This window comes from Apostichopus japonicus, chromosome 14 (genome assembly GCF_037975245.1).
Source record: "Apostichopus japonicus isolate 1M-3 chromosome 14, ASM3797524v1, whole genome shotgun sequence".
Lineage (NCBI taxonomy): Eukaryota > Metazoa > Echinodermata > Holothuroidea > Aspidochirotida > Stichopodidae > Apostichopus > Apostichopus japonicus.
This window is the reverse complement of record NC_092574.1, coordinates 22,438,500-22,460,377: the sequence shown is the minus strand read 5'-3', so window position 1 is coordinate 22,460,377 and position 21,878 is coordinate 22,438,500. Positions and strand designations below refer to the sequence as shown.

At 37.7% G+C, this 21,878-nt stretch overlaps 1 protein-coding gene across 1 annotated transcript in view; it reads right to left on the bottom strand.

Annotated features, from left to right (window-relative positions):
• The window catches only part of LOC139979929 (proton-coupled zinc antiporter SLC30A9, mitochondrial-like), a 23,531-nt gene extending 1,653 nt beyond the window's left edge, over positions 1-21,878 (bottom strand). Inside the window, exons 1-13 of the mRNA XM_071991170.1 lie at positions 21,723-21,878; positions 19,697-20,092; positions 17,716-17,830; positions 14,711-14,812; positions 14,255-14,337; positions 13,252-13,307; positions 12,477-12,550; positions 10,944-11,102; positions 9,559-9,734; positions 7,610-7,681; positions 4,291-4,449; positions 841-955; positions 435-564 (exon numbers count right to left, since the gene is read on the bottom strand). Of these exons, the coding sequence (XP_071847271.1) occupies positions 435-564; positions 841-955; positions 4,291-4,449; positions 7,610-7,681; positions 9,559-9,734; positions 10,944-11,102; positions 12,477-12,550; positions 13,252-13,307; positions 14,255-14,337; positions 14,711-14,812; positions 17,716-17,830; positions 19,697-20,092; positions 21,723-21,759 (1,674 nt within the window). The 5' untranslated portion in view covers positions 21,760-21,878. The remainder of the gene's footprint in view (positions 1-434; positions 565-840; positions 956-4,290; positions 4,450-7,609; positions 7,682-9,558; positions 9,735-10,943; positions 11,103-12,476; positions 12,551-13,251; positions 13,308-14,254; positions 14,338-14,710; positions 14,813-17,715; positions 17,831-19,696; positions 20,093-21,722) is intronic.

The following is a 21,878-nucleotide window of genomic DNA, read 5'->3' as shown; positions in this document are numbered from 1 at the left end:
GCAACACTGGGAAAAAACAAAACCAACTAACACTGATCCCAAAACCAAAGCAGAAGTTCCTTCCCTCTCCCTCACCCATGCAAAATGCTATAAAGACACATTTACAGAGACTGATCGCAGTGTCACAAAAGTTCCCGACCCCAAACACCAGTGTCCGAAAAAGACAGCCCCCTCCCCCCCTCCGATCCCTAATATCTGCTTCAACCTGAAGCCTTATTTTTTATTTTCACTCCCTCCAGGACTGCCTCCTATGAGCCAACTCTCCCCCGAAATATGCGCCATCACGTTTCTGAATTAAACCAATTCAACTTCACCATGATCCAAATTATTTCTTAATTTAAATTATGTGTGATCCTAAAACTATCTGTGACCCACATGCTCAGTTTCAACTTTGTAAAAATAGTACAAAGAAAAAAAACAAATACTAATTTTACCTTCAACAAAGCTTCAATGTCTATTCTGTCCAAGTAAGACCTTGTAACTTCTGCACCATCGAAGTCAATTTCTGATTTAAACCGGATTTGATTCACGCCCATATCTGTGGCTTTGACATCGTAGATTCCTCTGAAATGTGTTTCAAAGAGAGTTGTACATATTAATGTTGTAAAAACCTCAGCTCCAATAAAGAAAAAGGACCAAATTCGAAAATGACACCATACCCAAGTGTAGTGGATCCATTTTGAAGCAATTATTTTCTCATGGACTGCAAAGTAATTATCATTTTCAAAGATAACTAAAGCTGACAAACATTTGTAATAGAACTGTTTACAAGAAAAGAAAGAAAAGGTAACCGGCGTTTTCAATTTGACGTAAAAGTTGTATGACCTCTCGTAAACTCACCGAACCATGACATCATTCTCTAAGACCTCTCTGATCTTTGCAAGGTCGTACTCGGGAATGGATCTGCCGACCAGAGCATCGGTGTTGGTGTAGATCAGGAAACCAGAGACGGATGCTACAAAATGAGTGATATATTTCAATGAGCAAATTCATAATTGTATTAGACAATTAACAGGACATCATCATTAAAGCTATTCTATCTTGCAAGCAAAAAGAACACAAGTAGTCTGCTTGACATGCTTTTTTTCCTTCCTCTTTTTTGCCTTTTTCAAACCATGAAAATTATAAATCACTTCAACCTTCAAATTGTTTGGTCATACTTTGGAGACTTAAAAACTACCCCAAAATAGATAGATATTTTTGCAACTTCTAGCAATTCATAGCATGCCAACATGTGAGGCAATACTACAATAATAAATCGAAACACTTATCAAAACATTTCTTCCCCTTTCATATGTCCATTTTCAAGATGATTCAAGGCTAAAAATTCCATAGCTGTGCAGCTCAATACCTTGACTAGTCCAACTTTGATTTCAAATAAAAACTAAAAGTAAACAACATTCCATTTCTGATTTGCAATTTAAGTTTTAATCTTATCAGATAAAAAGTTCCTCTGGGAGGAAATGTTCAGAATCTTAACAGGATTTTTTGGTGACAATCAGAGTCAAATTAATATTGAAGAGAAAAATATTCCACAGTGCTAGTTGAAAAGCCCAGATCTCAATACCTTGTCCCTCACTTGAGATATGTTTGATTGAATGTGACCTAGTTTGTATGGCTAATCCTTCGACTACTCCAGGAAGTTGGATCGCAAAAGGGGCTTTGTGATGTCATCTGGGCAAATGCTCTTCAAAAGCTTTACTTAGGCTATTATAATTTTTTTCTATTTATCCTTGAAACCTAAAACATTTGCTTTGCTATCTAAGTTCTATGTGATTATAATTTAATCAAAATGTATCTTTTTCTCTTGTAGAAACATACTTTTTGTTTGTTAATTAAATGATTGACAGGTTGTATAAAGAAAAACCAAAGACATTTTCAGCTGAAGTGGTCTGATGACATCATCTTTTCTGGTAATGCCAGATGCATTGACAAAACAGTACAAAATGTGAAAAAATTCACATCCTTTGCTATGCAAAATGCAATAAATTTTCGGCAATTTTGCTTGAATATCGACTTTAGCCACCAGAAGATCGTATTAAGTACCCTTGTGAACTTTCCTGTTGTGATATTACCTACATGGGTATCTTAACTTGAGTAGTACATAATAGCTTTGGTAACACTGCCAGAAAATGGTAACGACACTCAACAAGATCATATTACATATGTTGTACTATTAGGCTATCATCTTAGGATACAATAGAAGTTTAATACCTGCTGGGAGATAATCATGGAATGTTCAGTTACCGGAAGAGACGGATGTCGGATAATTCTTTTATTTATTTATTTTAATTTTACTATTAACATACTTCTGAATTTGTTTTGGACTTTATGCGTTCAGGTTTTCGTAATTTTTATTTTTATATATATATATATATATATATATATATATATATATATATACATATTTTATTATCGTTTAGTACGGGTGTTTGTTACTGTTTTTTTTAGGTTTTACATTTGCTAAGCGCTTTGAGCAGCGTTGCTGATTATGCGCTATATAAATATTACTTATTTATTATTATAGCAAACTTGATTTTATGAACCGTCCACCGTACTGCCACTACTAAAACCCCGCGCTCCCATCTGACAATTTCCATCCAGATATTTATCAATTAACAATCTCTTGACTGGAAGGTATTTCAATAAAACTGGAACAGCCATGTCTTCCAAATGTTACGTTAACCTCACCTTTTGTGAGCCTACGTAAATACAATTCATATAACACATGTATACGGGTTTGTAGGTTTTGAGAGAACTGGCTGAGCCTGCCGCAAATCAGCGGGGGAAAAAAAAACAATGTTGAAACTACACAGAAAGATTAAAGGAGAAATAAACCCTAGTTTTTTTTGCATCCATTCTTACATTTTGACAGATGGTCTTTCCAATAAAAGCAAAAGAAAAGCATAAAAATCCCTTCTTTGAGGTGAAAAAACGATTTGAATGTAGTTTATGTGTCGCGCCATTTTGTTTGAATTGAGCCAGTACCCGGATGTACCGTGACGAAAGCTAGCCGCATCGCGTATTTCAAGACAAAATCGTTGCCAATCTCTAAAGTAATTAGAATTGTACTTTCAACAATAGTAATGAATAAAATATCGATCAAAAAATATTTGTTGTCTTTATTGATCTGTAAAAATGCTTAAAAAGTGTGTAAAATTTGTTATTGTAACGAGTATCAGTAGAAATATAAATTTTGGGATCTTTTCAAGGAATTGATTTTTAACGTGTTTAAATTAGATTGCTTTCAACACGCAAACCGTACTCAGTCCTAGCGATAGCGTTACTTACGTCCATCATTGCACTCCAATTTACTGCCGAGCAAATATCTTCAAACAAGAAAATGGAAGCCTTTGGATTGGAATCGTATCTTTTCGAACCAGAATATTCAGAGGGAGAACTGAGACATCGAGAGGAGGAGTTTGTGCAAAGAATCAGTCCGCGACTGTTGGTGATGTTGGGTCGAATTCCGTTGCTGATACGAATACCGGTTACGCGAGCCACTGCGAAGAATGGTGTCTGTGTGCACTCTGTTCGCCATTGGAAAGCGACAAGGGGAGGATATGCTGCTATGGATTGTTCGCGGAAAAAGCTTTGTTGAACGCAGGAGAATGTCTGACCAACAGACCTGAATTCTCCCAGATATTTTTGCAGCCAGTTCATTTAGAACTCTGTTTTGTAAATTTCTTGAGGTACAAGAAGAAGAATCCTTTTCCTACGGCTGCTAAGAACATAACGAACAGGTACTGTACACCTCAGTGAAAGTTCACTCTTTTCCGGATATTTTATTCCATCTGGAATAACGAAATATCTTTTACCTTTTTCTGCTCCCTCTTCCCCTCTTCGGTTAACACAACCAAAGGCTTGGCATTCGGGCATTTTAACCGGTGAAATAAGTGAAGCAAGATGCTCGAACATAGTGCGAATAGACTATAACTCGTATGCAAAGCTTCATTGTTTTGAAGTTACGATGTGGCTGGTGTACGTCACTTTTGAAGCGCCCTCAATACTCATTTTAACAAAATGGCCGTTGTTCAAATGGGTAAAAAAAAATAATTGGAAAATTCGCGTAAAATTCAGGGAAACTATATTTTGCTTAGTAATTTCATAAATGGTATCAGAAATATATCCCCTACCGCATGTACGCTCCAAAAACCCAGAGTTTATTTCTCCTTTAAGTAGATATGATGCTTTTACAGATCCATACCCATCGACCTCTTGACTACATTTTGTCTACTTCTGTAAAGTTCAAATTAACAATCTGATACAAGAAAGCAAGCCTAACCTTACCTAATATAGTACCGACTGCAATGGAACCCATAGAGTCATAAAGTGGATTTCCTGTTAAAGATGTCAACCCCATACAACAGGCAGCGGCAGTGACACCCAGAACGGCAGCTAAGTCTTCCATGAAGACCACGTTGACACTGGGATCTCTACTCCTCCAAACTGTGAAATTGGTCAACAAGTGAAACAACAGGGCTGAGATATTAGGTGTGTGTGTCTTTGTCACTCATCTTGACTTTTCTGGACCCCAAATTGGCCTTTCACCAAAAGTATAGTATCAACATTCTCCAAAAAAAAAATTAAAGTTCTTGACATGAGTATTCAATAGAATAAGTTTCATAGTGGATGCTGAACCACACTGCTAATTAATATCTTTCAAATGAGTTTGAAGTTTCAATGACAGAGGAATGAGGGATTCATATATTTTAGTAGTCGGCCTTCCACCAGTCTGAAGTCTCTTAAAAAAAAGTTTTAAGACCTTGCCAAGCCTGGAAATGGCTTCTTTCAAGTTTCATTATTATTATTTTTTTCAAGAATGTAACAAAATATACAACACAAGAGGGACATAGCATGCACACACAACGAGCTCTGCTCACTGAGATTACAACCAATAAGCATACAAGAGGGATATACCATGCACACACAGCCAGCTCTGCTCACTGAGACTACAACCAATAAGCATACAAGAGGGACATAGCATGCACACACAGCCAGCTCTGCTCACTGAGACCACAACCAATAAGCATACAAGAGGGATATAGCATGCATACACAGCCAGCTCTGCTCACTGATACTACAACCAATAAGCATACAAGAGGGATATAACATGCACACACATCCAGCTCCGCTCATTGAAACTATATCCAATAAGCATACAAGAGGGATATATCATGCACACACAGCCAGCTCTTCTCACTGGGACCATAACCAATAAGCATACAAAAGGGATATAACATGCAGACACAGCCAGCTCTGCTCACTAATACTACAACCAATAAGCATATAACAGGGATATAGCATGCACACAGCCAGCTCTGCTCACTGAGACTATAACCAATAAGCATACAAAAGGGATATAGCATGCACACACAGCCAGCTCTGCTCACTAAGACCATAACCAATAAGCATACAAGAGGGATATAGCATGCACACACAGCCAGCTCTGCTCACTGAGACTATAACCAATAAGCTTACAAAAGGGATATAACATACACACAGAGCCAGCTCTGCTCACTGAGACTATAACCAATAAGCTTACAAGAGGGATATAACATGCAAACAGCCAGCTCCGCTCACTGAGACTATAACCAATAAGCTTACAAGAGGGATATAACATGCACACACAGCCAGCTCCGCTCACTGAGACCATAACCAATCAGCATACAAGAGGGATATAGCATACACACAGCGAGCTCTGCTCACTGAGACTATAACCAATAAGCATACAAGAGGGATATAGCAAACACACACAGCCAGCTCTGCTCACTAAGACCATAACCAATAAGCATACAAGAGGGATATAGCATGGACACACAGCCAGCTCTGCTCACTGAGACTATAGCCAATAAGCATACAAAAGGGATATAGCATGCACACACAGCCAGCTCTGCTCACTGAGACCATAACCAATAAGCATACAAAAGGGATATAGCATGCACACACAGCCAAATCTGCTCACTGAGACTATAGCCAATAAGCATACAAAAGGGATATAGCATGCACACACAGCCAGCTCTGCTCACTGAGACTATAACCAATAAGCATACAAAAGGGATATAGCATGCACACACAGCCAGCTCTGCTCACTGGGATTATAACCAATAAGCATACAAGAGGAATATAACATGCACACACAGCCAGCTCTGCTCACTGAGACTATAACCAATAAGCTTACAAGAGGGATATAGCATACACACACAGCCAGCTCTGCTCACTGAGACTATAACCAATAAGCATACAAAAGGGATATAGCATGCACACACAGCCAGCTCTGCTCACTGAGATTATAACCAATAAGCATACAAGAGGAATATAACATGCACACACAGCCAGCTCTGCTCACTGAGACTATAACCAATAAGCTTACAAGAGGGATATAGCATACACACACAGCCAGATCTGCTCACTGAGACTATAACCAATAAGCTAACAAGAGGGATATAACATGCAAACAGCCAGCTCCACTCACTGAGACTATAACCAATAAGCAAACAAAAGGGATATAGCATATACACACAGCAAGCTCTGCTCACTGAGACTATAACCAATAAGCATACATGAGGAATATAATATGCACACACAGCCAGATCTGCTCACTGAGACTATAACCAATAAGCAAACAAAAGGGATATAGCATATACACACAGCGAGCTCTGCTCACTGAGACTATAACCAATAAGCTTACAAGAGGGATATAGCATACACACACAGCCAGATCTGCTCACTGAGACTATAGCCAATAAGCTAACAAGAGGGATATAACATGCAAACAGCCAGCTCCGCTCACTGAGACTATAACCAATAAGCTTACAAGAGGGATATAACATGCACACACAGCTAGCTCTGCTCACTGAGACTATAACCAATAAGCATACAAGAGGGATATAGTATGCACACACAGCCAGCTCTGCTCACTGAGACCATAACCAATAAGCATACAAGAGGGATATTGTATGCACACACAGGGATATATTGTATGCTCCGCTCACTGAGACTATAACCAATAAGCATACAAGAGGGATATAGCATACACACACAGCGAGCTCTGCTCACTGAGACTATAACCAATAAGCATACAAGAGGGATATAGCATACACACACAGCCAGCTCTGCTCACTGGGATTATAACCAATAAGCATACAAGAGGGATATTGTATGCACACCCAGCCAGCTCTGCTCACTGAGACTATAACCAATAAGCAAACACGAGGGATATAGTATGCACACACAGCCAGCTCTGCTCACTGAGACCATAACCAATAAGCATACAAGAGGGATATAGCATGCACACACAGCCAGCTCTGCTCACTGAGACTATAACCAATAAGCTAACAAGAGGGATATAACATACACACACAGCCAACTCTGCTCACTGAGACCATAACCAATAAGCATACAAGAGGGATATAGCATGCACACACAGCCAGCTACGCTCACTGAGACTATAACCAATAAGCATACAAAAGGAATATAGCATGCACACACAGCCAGCTCTGCTCAGCTCACTGACTGAGAGAAGATAGTATAGAGTACAGAAGGAAAACAACATACACAGGAAGTTATTGCGTTCACGAAGAAGGCACATGATCAGTTGTACTCTTACCGTACTCCCAAAACTGCATGCCTTGTTTCCGTGCTCCGCCTCGTATGGCATTGATGGCTATGACAAGAGTGGCTGTTGGTGAAACATTGGATTATGCTTTAGTTATATCAGGTAGGTACATTAGTAAGCAGTTCCTAGAATTGCAATAATAATGTCCACTTGTGTACTGCATTCATAAATTACTCCAAAAGTAAACTTTTGTGAAATCTTTACAAGACAAAGACGCTACACCCATGAAGCTGTTCATTTTGTTCTTATAACCAGAAACAATGAATATGTAAAATCTCTTTTCTTTCACTCTTAAAGGTATGCAATAGGGTCATCATATGTCTGGACTCCCCCACTCACGTCCTCATCTTCTATCTGACGTGGGAATCTAGGTAGATTCACACAGGTTTAAAAGATGGCAGTTCCTGCAAACTTGTAGTAAAACATAGTGGAAATACTTTCTGGGCAGTGATATCGCCATCTGTAGCTACTCCAAGTTGAGCAAAATGTCGATAGCAACGGTCTTTCAAACGTTGTTAGATTACAAAGTAAACAGGAATTGAGTTGGATTTTGTCCAACTTCAATGAAATGAATCATCTTCCCAAAAATGAGGGGGGGGGGGGGGTGGGGGAAGAGAGCAAGGATACTATACTCATACTACTGTAAAGAATTTCCATTTGTTTATAATATAATACAAACAGATACAATACTCACCTCCCGCAGAGAGCAAGGATATTATACTCATACTACTGTAAAGAATTTCCACTCCTTTATAATATAATATAAACAGATACAATCCTTACCTCCCTCAGTGAGCAAGGATATTATACTCATACTACTGTAAAGAATTTCCACTCCTTTATAATATAATATAAACAGATACAATCCTTACCTCCCTCAGTGAGCAAGGATATTATACTCATACTACTGTAAAGAATTTCCACTCCTTTATAATATAATATAAACAGATACAATCCTTACCTCCCTCAGTGAGCAAGGATATTATACTCATACTACTGTAAAGAATTTCCACTCCTTTATAATATAATATAAACAGATACAATCCTTACCTCCCTCAGTGAGCAAGGATACTATACTCATACTACTGTAAAGAATTTCCACTCCTTTATAATATAATATAAACAGATACAATCCTTACCTCCCTCAGTGAGCAAGGATATTATACTCATACTACTGTAAAGAATTTCCACTCCTTTATAATATAATATAAACAGATACAATCCTTACCTCCCTCAGTGAGCAAGGATATTATACTCATACTACTGTAAAGAATTTCCACTCCTTTATAATATAATATAAACAGATACAATCCTTACCTCCCTCAGTGAGCAAGGATATTATACTCATACTACTGTAAAGAATTTCCACTCCTTTATAATGTAATACAAAGAGATACAATCCTTACCTCCCTCAGTGAGCAAGGATACTATACTCATACTACTGTAAAGAATTTCCACTCCTTTATAATGTAATACAAAGAGATACAATCCTTACCTCCCTCAGTGAGCAAGGATACTATACTCATACTACTGTAAAGAATTTCCACTCCTTTATAATGTAAAACAAACAGATACAATCCTTACCTCCCTCAGTGAGCAAGGATACCACACTCATACTACTGTAAAGAATTTCCACTCCTTTATCATGTAAAACAAACAGATACAATCCTTACCTCCCTCAGTGAGCAAGGATACCATACTCATACTACTGTAAAGAATTTCCACTACTTTATAATGTAAAACAAACAGATACAATCCTTACCTCCCTCAGTGAGCAAGGATACCATACTCATACTACTGTAAAGAATTTCCACTCCTTTATAATGTAATACAAAGAGATACCATACTCACCTCCCTCAGTGAGCAAGGATAATATACTCATAGTACCGTAAAGAATTTCCACTCCTTTATAATCTAATACAAAGAGATACCATACTCACCTCCCTCAGAGAGCACGGATCCTCCAAGGATACAGTATGACCAGAAGAGGGACCCGATTGGTTCTGGATTGATGAGGCCCATTATACCGTGGTAGTATGACAAGCCTGCACCGACACAGAAGATGGCCACACCTGATATCAATGAGGATACGTACTGGACGCTAGCAAACCCATACCTAGTTGGAAAGATGATGCAATTAATTAATTAATTAATTAAGGGCTCTCTTTTACTGTAATCTACTGTCTGGGATTCCTCAATGTACATATAACATTGACATGAACATTTTACTCATTAAACTCATCTACTGGCACTAATCTGCAAAACAATATTAAACTAATTAAAGTAATTAATATTAATATTTGTATCAAAATAAAAGCATCTGTGTTTTCAAATCAATCATATGGTTATTTTAAGACTTAAATAACTCTGACAGAGACACACTTGACAACACAGTGTTACTTGATGTCTTCTACAGTTGTGTGCCCAGAGGTGGGCCCAGAGGGGGAACCGGGCCGGCCATGGTGGGGACCTCCATCCGCAGTCAGGGGGATTTGTTCAAACTTCAAAAGTATTTATGAGCACAACCTTGCATCTTGACCTAATTCAAGACTTACTTTATGGTCTAAATATGCCTTGGAATTCACCATTTGACATCTAAACCAAAAAATTTCTGGGCATAGAATCCCAGACACACCCCCTCTCACAAGGGAGCTGTTTTCAATAATCCCACAGCCACACCTCTCATTCAAACACTTTTCATCTGTCAAATTAAATAAAATGTTCTTGGTCATTATGTGGAGGTGCTATTAGTGCCCCATAAGGACTTAAATTGTTTTTGGTCATTATGTGGCTTTAACTTTGTATTCATATGACGACTTAGGTTTACATCATTTTTTCTGCATTTTAGTCGGTTTTGGCATTTCATAGTCTACAGCCTGTTCATTACGGTTCATGCCCCTACAAAGGCAGTCAGGGAAAATTTGGAAACTGGCCCTTCTGTGGCCGTCACAGGTCTTCTGTGATGTATAAAATCAAAACAACTTTTGATATAGCAGAATAATTTTGTTAGCACAACATGAAAATCAGTGCCCTCCAGACAACATCCTGTGCTAAACCATCTGAACGATCCAGTTGGTGGTTCTCACAATCATAAAGCTGTTGTGCAGCTGGAACTAGACTAAAGCCAGAGCCCAGAGTACCTTGTATACAGCGTGGTAGAGAACCACACGCAACTTTCCTCAGCTTTGCTGTTCTTTTCAATACCATTACTGCCAAGTTCTCTTTTTGAGGATTTTCTGAGTAGTTTGTTTAAACAATTTCTGGTCATTTCTTTCCTGTTTTCTATCTGCTCATGTAACAAAGTCAAAAAAGAGAGAAAACTCACGGATGGACCTTTGATGGTCTTCTGATACTCTGCTGGATCCCAAAGGCCAGGATCACCTGATTGCAGACGTCGGCCGCAGAATGTACAGCCTCGGAAAACATACTGGCAGATCCAGAGTAGAGCCAAGCAACACTCTTAAAAATCAGGTTGGCTGTGTTGCTAGAATCAGTTATAGATTTAAAACACAATGTGAGTCTAAAGTCAAACTATTTGAGAAATAATTGCCGTTCAAATGTTTCATTCAAGATGAAATGAAATTCCCATTGTTTAGCAGAAGTCTGGATGCTAAATGGATTTGGCATTTGTTTAGTATTGACTCTTTGGGTTTCTTAAAAGAATCAATCGTTTGGTAAAGAACCATCTCATTCAAAGTTTCCATTTTTAAAAAAATTATTTGAATAGATTTGTGTAAATGGAAACAATATCAGTTTTTCTAAGAATACAAATTGCATCATTTATAGTATTAATATTTGCACATCCATTCATTCTGAGATGCTTACTCCTTGATATGTATTAAACTTTTCCGGAGGTCGGAAACCAAAAGCTTTATTATCGAAAAGCTTTTGCATCACTTGTCTTACAGTTATAATGAAAGAGGTGAAGAGGTGTAAGTTTGTAAATGGTTTAATACTAACCAGTTTCTATGATACCAAATTGTATAAAGACTAACCATGCAGTTGCTATGTTACCCAGGTATTAACAGAATAACCTTTCAGTTGCTATGATACCACCCAAGTGTATAAAGAATAACCATTCATTGATATCGCCAGGCATTCGGAAGTGGGTGGGGGGAGGGGGGCGGTGGACCAGATAAATGAGATAAACATTCGTGGCGATTTCGTACAGAATGAGGGTAGTGCAAACTGGCTATGGAAGTGCTACTTGAATGTGATGTGGGTTCAAGGGGACCACCCTAGTGTCTCTGTGGGGTTCAAGAGGACGAAGCCCCTACAACTTCGGGCTTTCATCATTTCCAGAAGTTATCTCCAATTCGAATCAGAAGAATTTTGTAGGTAGGTGTAAGTCTGTTATGATAGCATATTACAACTGGCTTTGCATTAACACTTCAAGGTCCCTCTTATGCTCCAGGGAGGGCCACTATTGCTCCCCAATCAATTTAACAGCAATGATGTTCACTAAGGCAGTCTCAACAAAAGTTAACGTTGGTCTGATGCCTGCCCCCTCTTTCTTCCCCCTCTAACGATCTAATTCCCGCCAACCCCCTCCATCACTAACAATCAAAATCTAAACCAAACGGACCACTCACAAACAATATCAGACCTGTGTCTGGGTCCTTGCAACCCGTGTTTAGACTTTATTTGGATTCAAGAGGAATGAATTAGATAAAACTATTACAAAAGCTATAATCTATATTACTCTTAAAGAAACGGTGAAAGTAAAAGTAAAATCTGTTGGCTGTGTGGTGATTATTGAAGAAAAAAGTATTTTTATTCATGCAAAAAACATCTTGCTTTCATTTTGGTACTATCTGATGAATTTTTATAAAAAAAAAGCTAAAGATTTCATACTTACATTGCTATTGCACTAAGAACAACTTTTCCCGAGCCCGTTGTAAATATTGATCTTTGAGATTTAGCTTGATGAGCCTATAAAGAAAGAAAAAAAAGAAAAAATCATTGTTTTCAATATCCTAGCAAATAATTTTTAATTAAGACAGTGCTGCTCTTTTATACTTTTGATCGTAAACCAAGATTAACTGAACCTTCCCTTTTTTCATCCTTACGCCTACCACAATCCTAATGTCAACCCTTATACACAGTTGCTGTTATACTCATCCCATGTCCTAAATCTGCCAAAATAACTGCTTCAACCCTTAATCCTACCATGTTGCCCCTCTTAACCACCACAATTCTACTTTCAGCACTTACACCCTGTTACTAAGCCAATCCCAAGCCCCATACCTGCCAAAATCCCCCATTAACCCTAAATCCTGCCATGTTGCCTCTTTTAACCACCACAATTCTACTTTCAGCACTTACACCCTGCTACTAAGCCAATCCCAAGCCCCATACTTGCCAAAATCCCCCATTCAACACTAAATCCAGCCACTACACCCCTGTTAACCACCAATGCTATCTCTACGCTGCTCTAAACTCCAATTCTGCCACTTCCATCCATCTCAATTCCCAATTCTACCAAGCTCCCTTGATCCTTTCACGTCCCCTCCAAACTCCGCCATTCTGACATATATGCCCTCATCACTTCCCAAAGATGCCTGCCCTACCCCCTTCTGAACCAGCAATTCATGCCACTGTCCACAGACAGCACCTCACATATATTATCTCACCTTTTGTTCTCCAAAAATGTCAAATTCTCTGATCGAACTTTTCAAAAGGAATAAATCTACAAAATGAAAGACAGAAATATTGAAGGTAGTTAATAAGTGTCCAAGTAGAACCTTCTCTGCCAAGACACACACCAAGAGGATGAAACATAAATGACAACTGTTGAATTTTTTTTAGACTACCATTCAGTCTGGCCACAGTGTGGCCGGTGTATCCAATAACATTGTTGCTTAACAATTCTTTGTTCAGAAGCACTGTTTACACCATAGTCGAATTCTCTATACATAAGGAAGCGTTACAACTGCCCGCCAGCTTTTGTTGCTTTACTCCTTAAGAACCACAGCATGCCTTCGTGCCAATAAACCCGGCAAGGTGTAAGTCCTAAAGGTATGTCTTTCATCTGAAATAACCAAAATCAAGCAATGGTTTTGGCTCATGTCATAAACAAGGATTTTACACAGGATTTTAGTAAATACTGGACACATTATAGTCCAACCAACAAAACCAGGAAAACATGAACATGTATGGTATGTTTTCCCTAGCTTTAATTCAGGTTTTTAAGGTATTACTTTAAAATATTAGTTAAAACGTCTGGAATGGTCCTTTAAGGCTTCTTTGCTGATGCTATCGCCCTGTCCAGGTCTAAACGTTGATATTAATCCATTCCTATCATTCATGAAAATATCTCACACCATTAAATATCCTTTTAATTACACATGTTGTGTGCTTAATCTCTTAAATTAACAAAGAAACAAGAAATGCTTTCTTTAGTTATGGAGGTTTCTTGTGATGGCTAAAAGTGCAGAAATCTGTTCTTACTGAGGTAACAAAACTGAAGTTTTGTATATAAAGACAACAACTGAGGTTAACTTTGTGGCCACATTTCTAGACTTAATCCAGTGTTAAATTTACTTGGAGTGGGTGGGGTGAAGGGGGGGAGGGAGAGGTGGGAGTAACTATTAAATTACACAGCAGAGTAAATACTGCAGTTTATATTATTCTCACTTTCTTTCAGCGCATCATCTTTTTCTTTTCTTTTCTTCCTCTCTCTCTCCAAAGCCTCTTTACTGCCCCAGATTTCAATTGCTCTGAAAAGGATAGATGAAATTTTAAATGAATTCATACAACAACTACTAAATATCAGTAAATATTAAATCTCTACTAAATTATTTCTCGCTCGGCTACCCTGTTGCATTTGGTACTAGAGCTCTCGGCTTTCGTGGGCCGAATCTTTGGAACTCTGTTACGATCCCTATCTGCATGATCGATAACATTGATAGGTTCAAAGGTCATCTAAAGCATCGACAGTATAACATCCCCATGTCAGCTACAGTGTAATGCACACATTATAATAGTAATTATTATAAATAGATACTCTGTGTCCTTGGTCCTTTGTGGGTATAAGTACTTTAGCGCCAATTATCTTATTGCCAAAAAGACTCTCTTTACTAATGTACGTACTTGTGTTCTATGTCTGATCTCAGATAGACCATTAGTGGAGGTTCTCTTGGATCTCGGTCATAAGGACTTCTCCTAGCTGTCTTCCGTAGATGTTCCAAATCACTGGAGAGGATAGAGAGCGTACGGATGTATTGAAACAAAGGTCAACAGACCGAGACATATAACTTTTGTAAATAACAAATATTACATTAGACTATAAAGTACTAAGCCTGGAATTTAATGACCTTGTTGAAATATAAATTAGACAAACTGTATAATCATGTTTCCTTTAGAACAAGCAAAGCAATTGAGTATATCAAAGTTGCATATTAGAATGGTAGTAGTGGGCATATGTGTGACACCCCAAATTCCTCAAAGTATCAAAGTACTGATATACAGTATCAGGAGGTGCCGAGTAAACAGCTTAAAATGAGGAAATCATCGTTACTCTACAAAACATAAATTTGTCGTGATGGTATATACATATGGGGACGGAGATATCAAATAGTATTATGGAGAATCATATTGAGGTTCTCCAGCCACACCCAAAATCAACAGAGTGAGCTGATATATTGATCCTCTCTGGTTCTGCGAGACTTTAATGTCAGTTAATCAATAGTACAGTATATATATATATATATACGCTACAATTTCGTTTGTAATTATTGAAGTACAGATCTCTTGAAACTAACTGCCGTGTTAGTTTCTATTCAAACGTATTGTTTTAAGCACCTGAATTTAAGTTTCTCTAAGCAATTTTGTCTTTTTTTTTGGGCCAAACTGCACAAGTGGAACCTTGAACTGTTCAATCACCAAGCACATCAGTAAACATGTTCATCTGGTGTGTTCGCATGCCTGTGAGTGCTTTCACATTATCGTGTTTAATAGCTTGATCTGTAAAGATCTGTACAGATTACACACGTTAGGACTAATATGACAGTGCCCTCTGTGGAATGCTGTTAGAGCCCATTTGAAGAAGGTTTAATATAAAGGAGTTGCAGAATTTTCTTAATGGCATCTTGCCATCATCAAATAGTATAGCTCAAAAGAAGCACATTCATCAATTACATGTAGTGGCTTAGCTACAGTATTGTCGATAGGAATAAGGGTTTGCAGTGGATTACCTTGATTTAAGTAGGAAGAATTAATAGCTGATTACATTGACTTAAGTCGGAAGAGTATAAAGTGGATTGCTTTGACTTAAGTACCTGTAGGAAGAATTAATAGTTGATTACCTTGACTTTAGTAGGAAGAATTAATAGTTGATTACATTGACTTAAGTCGGAAGAGTATAAAGTGGATTGCTTTGACTTAAGTAGGAAGAATTAATAGTTGATTACCTTGACTTTAGTAGGGAGAGTTTATAGTCAATTACCTTGACTTAAGTAGGAAGAATTAATAGTTGATTACATTGACTTTTAGTAGGAAGAGTGTATAGTTGATTGTCTTGACTTAAGTAGGAAGAATTTATAGTTGATTACAATGACTTAAGCAGGAAGAGTTTAAAGTGGATTGCTTTGACTTAAGGAAGAAGAGTTTATAGTCGATTACTTTTGACTTTAGTAGGGAGAGTTTATAGTCAATTACCTTGACTTTAGTAGGAAGAATTAATAGTTGATTATTTTGACTTTTAGTAGGAAGAGTTTACAGTTGTCTACCTTGACTTTAGTAGGGAGAGTTTATAGTCAATTACATTGACTTAAGTAGGAAGAATTAATAGTTGATTACATTGACTTTTAGTAAGAAGAGTTCACAGTTGATTAACTTGACTTAAGTATGAAGAGTTTATAGTGGATGACCTTGACTTAAGTAGGAAGAGTTTATAGTTGATTACTTTGACTTTAGTAGGGAGAGTTTATAGTCAATTACCTTGACTTAAGTAGGAAGAATTAATAGTTGATTATTTTGACTTTTAGTAGGAAGAGTTTACAGTTGTCTACCTTGACTTTAGTAGGGAGAGTTTATAGTCAATTACATTGACTTAAGTAGGAAGAATTAATAGTTGATTACATTGACTTTTAGTAGGAAGAAATTACAGTTGATTAACTTGACTAAAGTAGGAACAGTTTATAGTCGATTACCTTGACTTTAGTAGGGAGAGTTTATAGTCAATTACCTTGACTTTAGTAGGAAGACTTAATAGTTGATTACATTGACTTTAAGTAGGAAGAGTTTACAGTTGCTTACCTTGACCTTAGTAGGAAGAGTTTATAGTCGATTACCTTGACTTAAGTAGGAAGAATTTATAGTTGACTACATTGACTTAAGTAGGAGAGTTTAAAATGGATTGCTTTGTCTTAAGTAGGAAGAGTTTATAGTTGATTACATTGACTTTTAGTAGGAAGAGTTTACAGTCGATTACCTTGTCTTAAAGAAGGAAGAGTTTATAGTGGATTACCTTGACTTAAGTAGGAAGAGTTTATAGTTGATTACTTTGACTTTAGTAGGGAGAGTTTATAGTCAATTACCTTGACTTAAGTAGGAAGAATTAATAGTTGATTATTTTGACTTTTAGTAGGAAGAGTTTACAGTCGATTACCTTGACTTAAGTAGGAAGAGTTTATAATCGATTACCTTGACCTTAGTAGGGAGAGTTTATAGTTGACTACATTGACTTAGGTAGGAAGAGTTTAAAGTGGATTGCTTTGACTTAAGTAGGAAGAGTTTATAGTTGATTACATTTACATTTAGTAGGAAGAGTTTACAGTCGATTACCTTGACTTAAGAAGGAAGAGTTTATAGTGGATTACTTTGACCTAAGTATGAAGAATTTATAGTCGATTACTTTGACTTTAGTATGAAGTGTCTACAGTTGATTACCTGGGCTTAAGTAGGAAGAGCTTATAGTTACTTTGAGTTTAGTTGGAAGAGTTTACAGTCAATCACCTTGACTTAAGTAGGAAGAGTCTATAGTTGATTACTTTGACTTTAGAAGGAAGAGGTTACAGTCGATTACCTTGACTTTACAAGGAATGTTTTTTAGCCAATTACTTTGACTTTAGAAGAATGGTTATATAGTCGATTACCTTGACTTAAGTAGATAATCATTCATAGCTCTCAGGGCGGTGATGGTGTTATTGTCAGTATATTTTACGTAATTCACTTTTCTCCTCCTTTGCTTGTAAGGTTTGAGAACTTCATCTGTAGAAGGCAATCAAAAAGAATATACATGCAATGGATTACCTAAAAGACAGACTGACCCACAAAAATTCTTAAAACAAATGAACCAAACAACTATCTGCTATGGACAGTTGATTTTGTTCATACAATGGTAAAGGATTGGAAACTATTGCAACGACATGTCAATAAATTTTAAAAAAACAACCATCACAGGATAACATAAACAACAATCATGTGATGAAACTTGAAAGCTCACAGTGGATATCTAAATTCCTGAGTGAAGTCAATGCATCCACCATTCAAAAAGAAGAAAAACAAATGCCAACTATGAAAAAAAATTATATCTTCAAATACCTACAGTATTATCCACCAAAACAGACAGTTCAGTACCAGTTAAGACTCACTCAATAAAAATCATGTAAGAGAATAATGTGTCTCACAGAACCAGGAGACTGGTATGAGAGACATACGTAATGATGTGTCTCACAGAACCAGGAGACTGGCATGCAAGACACAATGGTGTGTCTCACAGAACCAGGAGACTGGCATGCAAGACACAATGGTGTGTCTCACAGAACCAGGAGACTGGCATGCAAGAGAATGTGTCTCACAGAACCAGGAGACTGGCATGTAAGACATAATGATGTGTCTCACATAACCAGGAGACTGGCTCACAAGACACAATGATGTGTCTCACAGAACCAAGAGACTGGCTCGCAAGACACTATGATGTGTCTCACAGGACCAGGAGACTGGCATGCAAGAGAATACTGTGTCTCACAGAACCAGGAGACAGGCATGTAAGACATAATTATGTGTCTCACAGAACCAAGAGACTGGGTCACAAGACACAATGATGTGTCTCACAGAACCAGGGGACTGGCTCGCAAGACACTATGATGTGTCTCACAGGACCAGGAGACTGGCTTGCAAGACACAATGATGTGTCTCACAGAACAAGGAGACTGGCATGCAAGACACAATGATGTGTCTCACAGAACCAGGAGACTGGCATGTAAGACACAATGATGTGTTTCACAGAACCAGGAGACTGGCTTGCAAGACACAATGATGTGTTTCACAGAACCAGGAGACTGGAATGCAAGACACAATGATGTGTCTCACAGAATCAGGAGACTGGGAAGGTGAAAAGCTAATGCACATAGAATGAGATGATCAAGATTCACGACTAGTGTTGTAATGACTATTGGTAAAAATTTATAGAACGATATCCTTAACATTTTCTTAAATTACCCATAACTCATGTCGGCTGTCATAATACTGCCAAATGTTATTTGCAACTTGCTACTTTTGAGTGGGTCTAACTGCCTCTAGTGCATGGTGTGTACAGGATTTCAAAGGAGGCAGGGGTGGGTGGGGTGCTGGCGGGGATTGGGTGGCAAGGGAAACTTAAAACCTTGTGCCGACTGATTTAGGTAGGGGGCTGAACTTCCATGAAAGGGCCAGAGACTAATGAAGGGTTTTACAAAAGAGTAGGTTGTTGTGGGGTTTTTGAAGTCAGCTCTTACAGCTGTATGTGGGGGATGCCAAATTGTGAAGTCTAATGCATATTTAGACTTTAACTTAGGGCTGTGTCAGTAGCTGTTAATGCAAGATTGTGCTAATAAATCACACTCAAAAATCCCCCGACTGATTTTAGAAAGTGATCTGAATATGTATGGGAGGGTGATACGTGAAATTAGTATTGAATAAAGTAGGGGTGCTACTGTGAGTTCATTGAAGCAGAGATGAAGGTGGGACTGGGGGACTATGTACCTAAGACAAAAAAAAGTAAAAAATCAAATGGTGCATTCTGAGGCATGTTATGATATATTAGTAACAGAATTCATAAAGAATTAATATAGTTTCATTGATTTGAAAACTGACCTTTCTGAATTTCAATTGCTTCCTTCTTGGATGCCTCTTTGGCAGAGGAGATGCCCACTGATGCCCTGGCTGCTTTGAATGCCTTAGCTAGCTTACTAGATGTTTGAACAATCGATACAACTTCTGGTGGTTCATCTCTCTCCTCATAACGTTCCTCTTGATTCTTTGATTCACTTTTGAATTCGTTCTTGGTCTTCTCTCCAGGAATGGTTTGGCTTTTCTTTTCAGAATTTCCACCATTTTTGTTGGAATTTTGAGAACAGAGGCTTCTGGTATGTACTCTGTATAATGACACCAATCTCACAAATTGTACTTGGGAGCTTGAGTTATGAAAACATTTCTGTGATCTCAGTGTTACCCGACATGGCTGGTTGTGTGACTGAAGTAAACGGCAAGCTAAGAAAAAGAGGACAAGGGAAACGTTAGCTGTTTATGTTTAAATTGTTGCTGTATATCTTAAGTAATTTTTTTTCTTTGTGTGATGCTGCCCTGCTAAAACAATCCTGGTTTAATACATATATTAACTGCAGGTTTCAAAAGTAACCTAATGGAATTTTATGAAAACATCAGTACTGCAACCAACTTCAGCAATCAACTCAAGGTAGGCTACCATCTTAGGTTCAACCCCGGAAAATTTTTGAGGCTAAACGCTGTAAATAAGCGATGCAACGTTATAAGTTTCTTCATTAAATATCAGAATTGAATGGTAAAAGATCACACTTCAAATAAAGTGTAGAAATTCTTAATTTAAACTTTGAATTTTCCTAGATAAAATTGTCAAATGTAGACATGAAAACAACATATTTTATGGAAAAATGCTACAATTTTGAGATAAAACTGCAAGGTACGAGATAAAATGTAAAATTTATGACATAAATGTTCCTTAAAAATGTTTTGACATAAAACATGAACATTTTGAGATGAAAAGTGAATAAGTTGAAGGTTTGCTTGCCAATAAGTTAAAGTTTAAGCCCTAAGATCACTACTGGCCTATAACATGTCATTTTTCTCATTTGCTCATCTCTTAGTCTACAAGTGTGATAACAGGTTAACAAGTAACTATCTGTAATTTTTGCATCAATATGTCCAGTACATGTGGCTTTCAGCATGTGGTCACATCTTTGTCCAGCAGCTGGGTGAATAACAAGGCACTACTCTTACTTTTTCATACTGCTGGGGATTACCATATTTGCGTTCCCTTAAAGTCTCATCCAGCAGCCAGATGAACAGTGGTGTGTGTCCACTAAATTTGCGAACTGTGTCATACATACTGTATGTACAGTAGCTGCACTGATAGACATTGAAGTTGCCAAGTTCATAAGTCAACTTGTAACCACTTTCAATAGCTACTTTAATACACACTGAGCCTAATCAACCGAAATGGTTAATTTGCCACATTGAAGCAACGAACATCAATTTCATATTTTGTGACGTTTTTGTGTACCTCACTGCATGGGCCAAGTTATGGTAATTTGTCCTTGTTTCAAGCAGTTTGACTCCCGACATATTCTTCCTACTTACCACAGAATTTGGTCAAGCCATTGATGTAATCACATAGGTGAATGATAGAACTAAACTACTTAGCAAAATCAGCGAGATTTTCATTACCGCTATCCTTTAAAGGAACACTATTAGTCTATTACCCTATCATGAATTTACCATATACAGTAGGCTTACCACTTTAGTTAGGCCTAGGGGTACTTACTTATCGCAGGAACATTTCGTCTAGCATAGTAATGCTGTGATCAACTCATGTTACCATGAATGCACAACCATAATATGACAATAGCCTCCAACATTAGTACAAATAGCCTAACCTAGGGTATTAATACAGTACTAGCCTACTACTGTTAGTGTTACTTAGCCACTTCATTTCATGTCGCATAACCGGTACCAATACAACCACTATTCAATCCGCGTTTATATCATAGCTAATTCGAAGCTGCCGCGAATACCTAGAATGTTTTGTACGCATTTACAATTTACTTCGGTCTGTTTTTAATCTAAATAATGTTTCGAAACTAACCACAACAGCGGTAAACTCCAGTAACGACTTTTGACATTGTGTACTCGACGCCAGGGTCTAACTTGACTACGCCTTCGACCTGTCTCCTAACGTAGAATCGGAGTAACTAGACTACGATCTGAGTTAATTGTTGAGTGTTTCAAAGCGACGTAGATT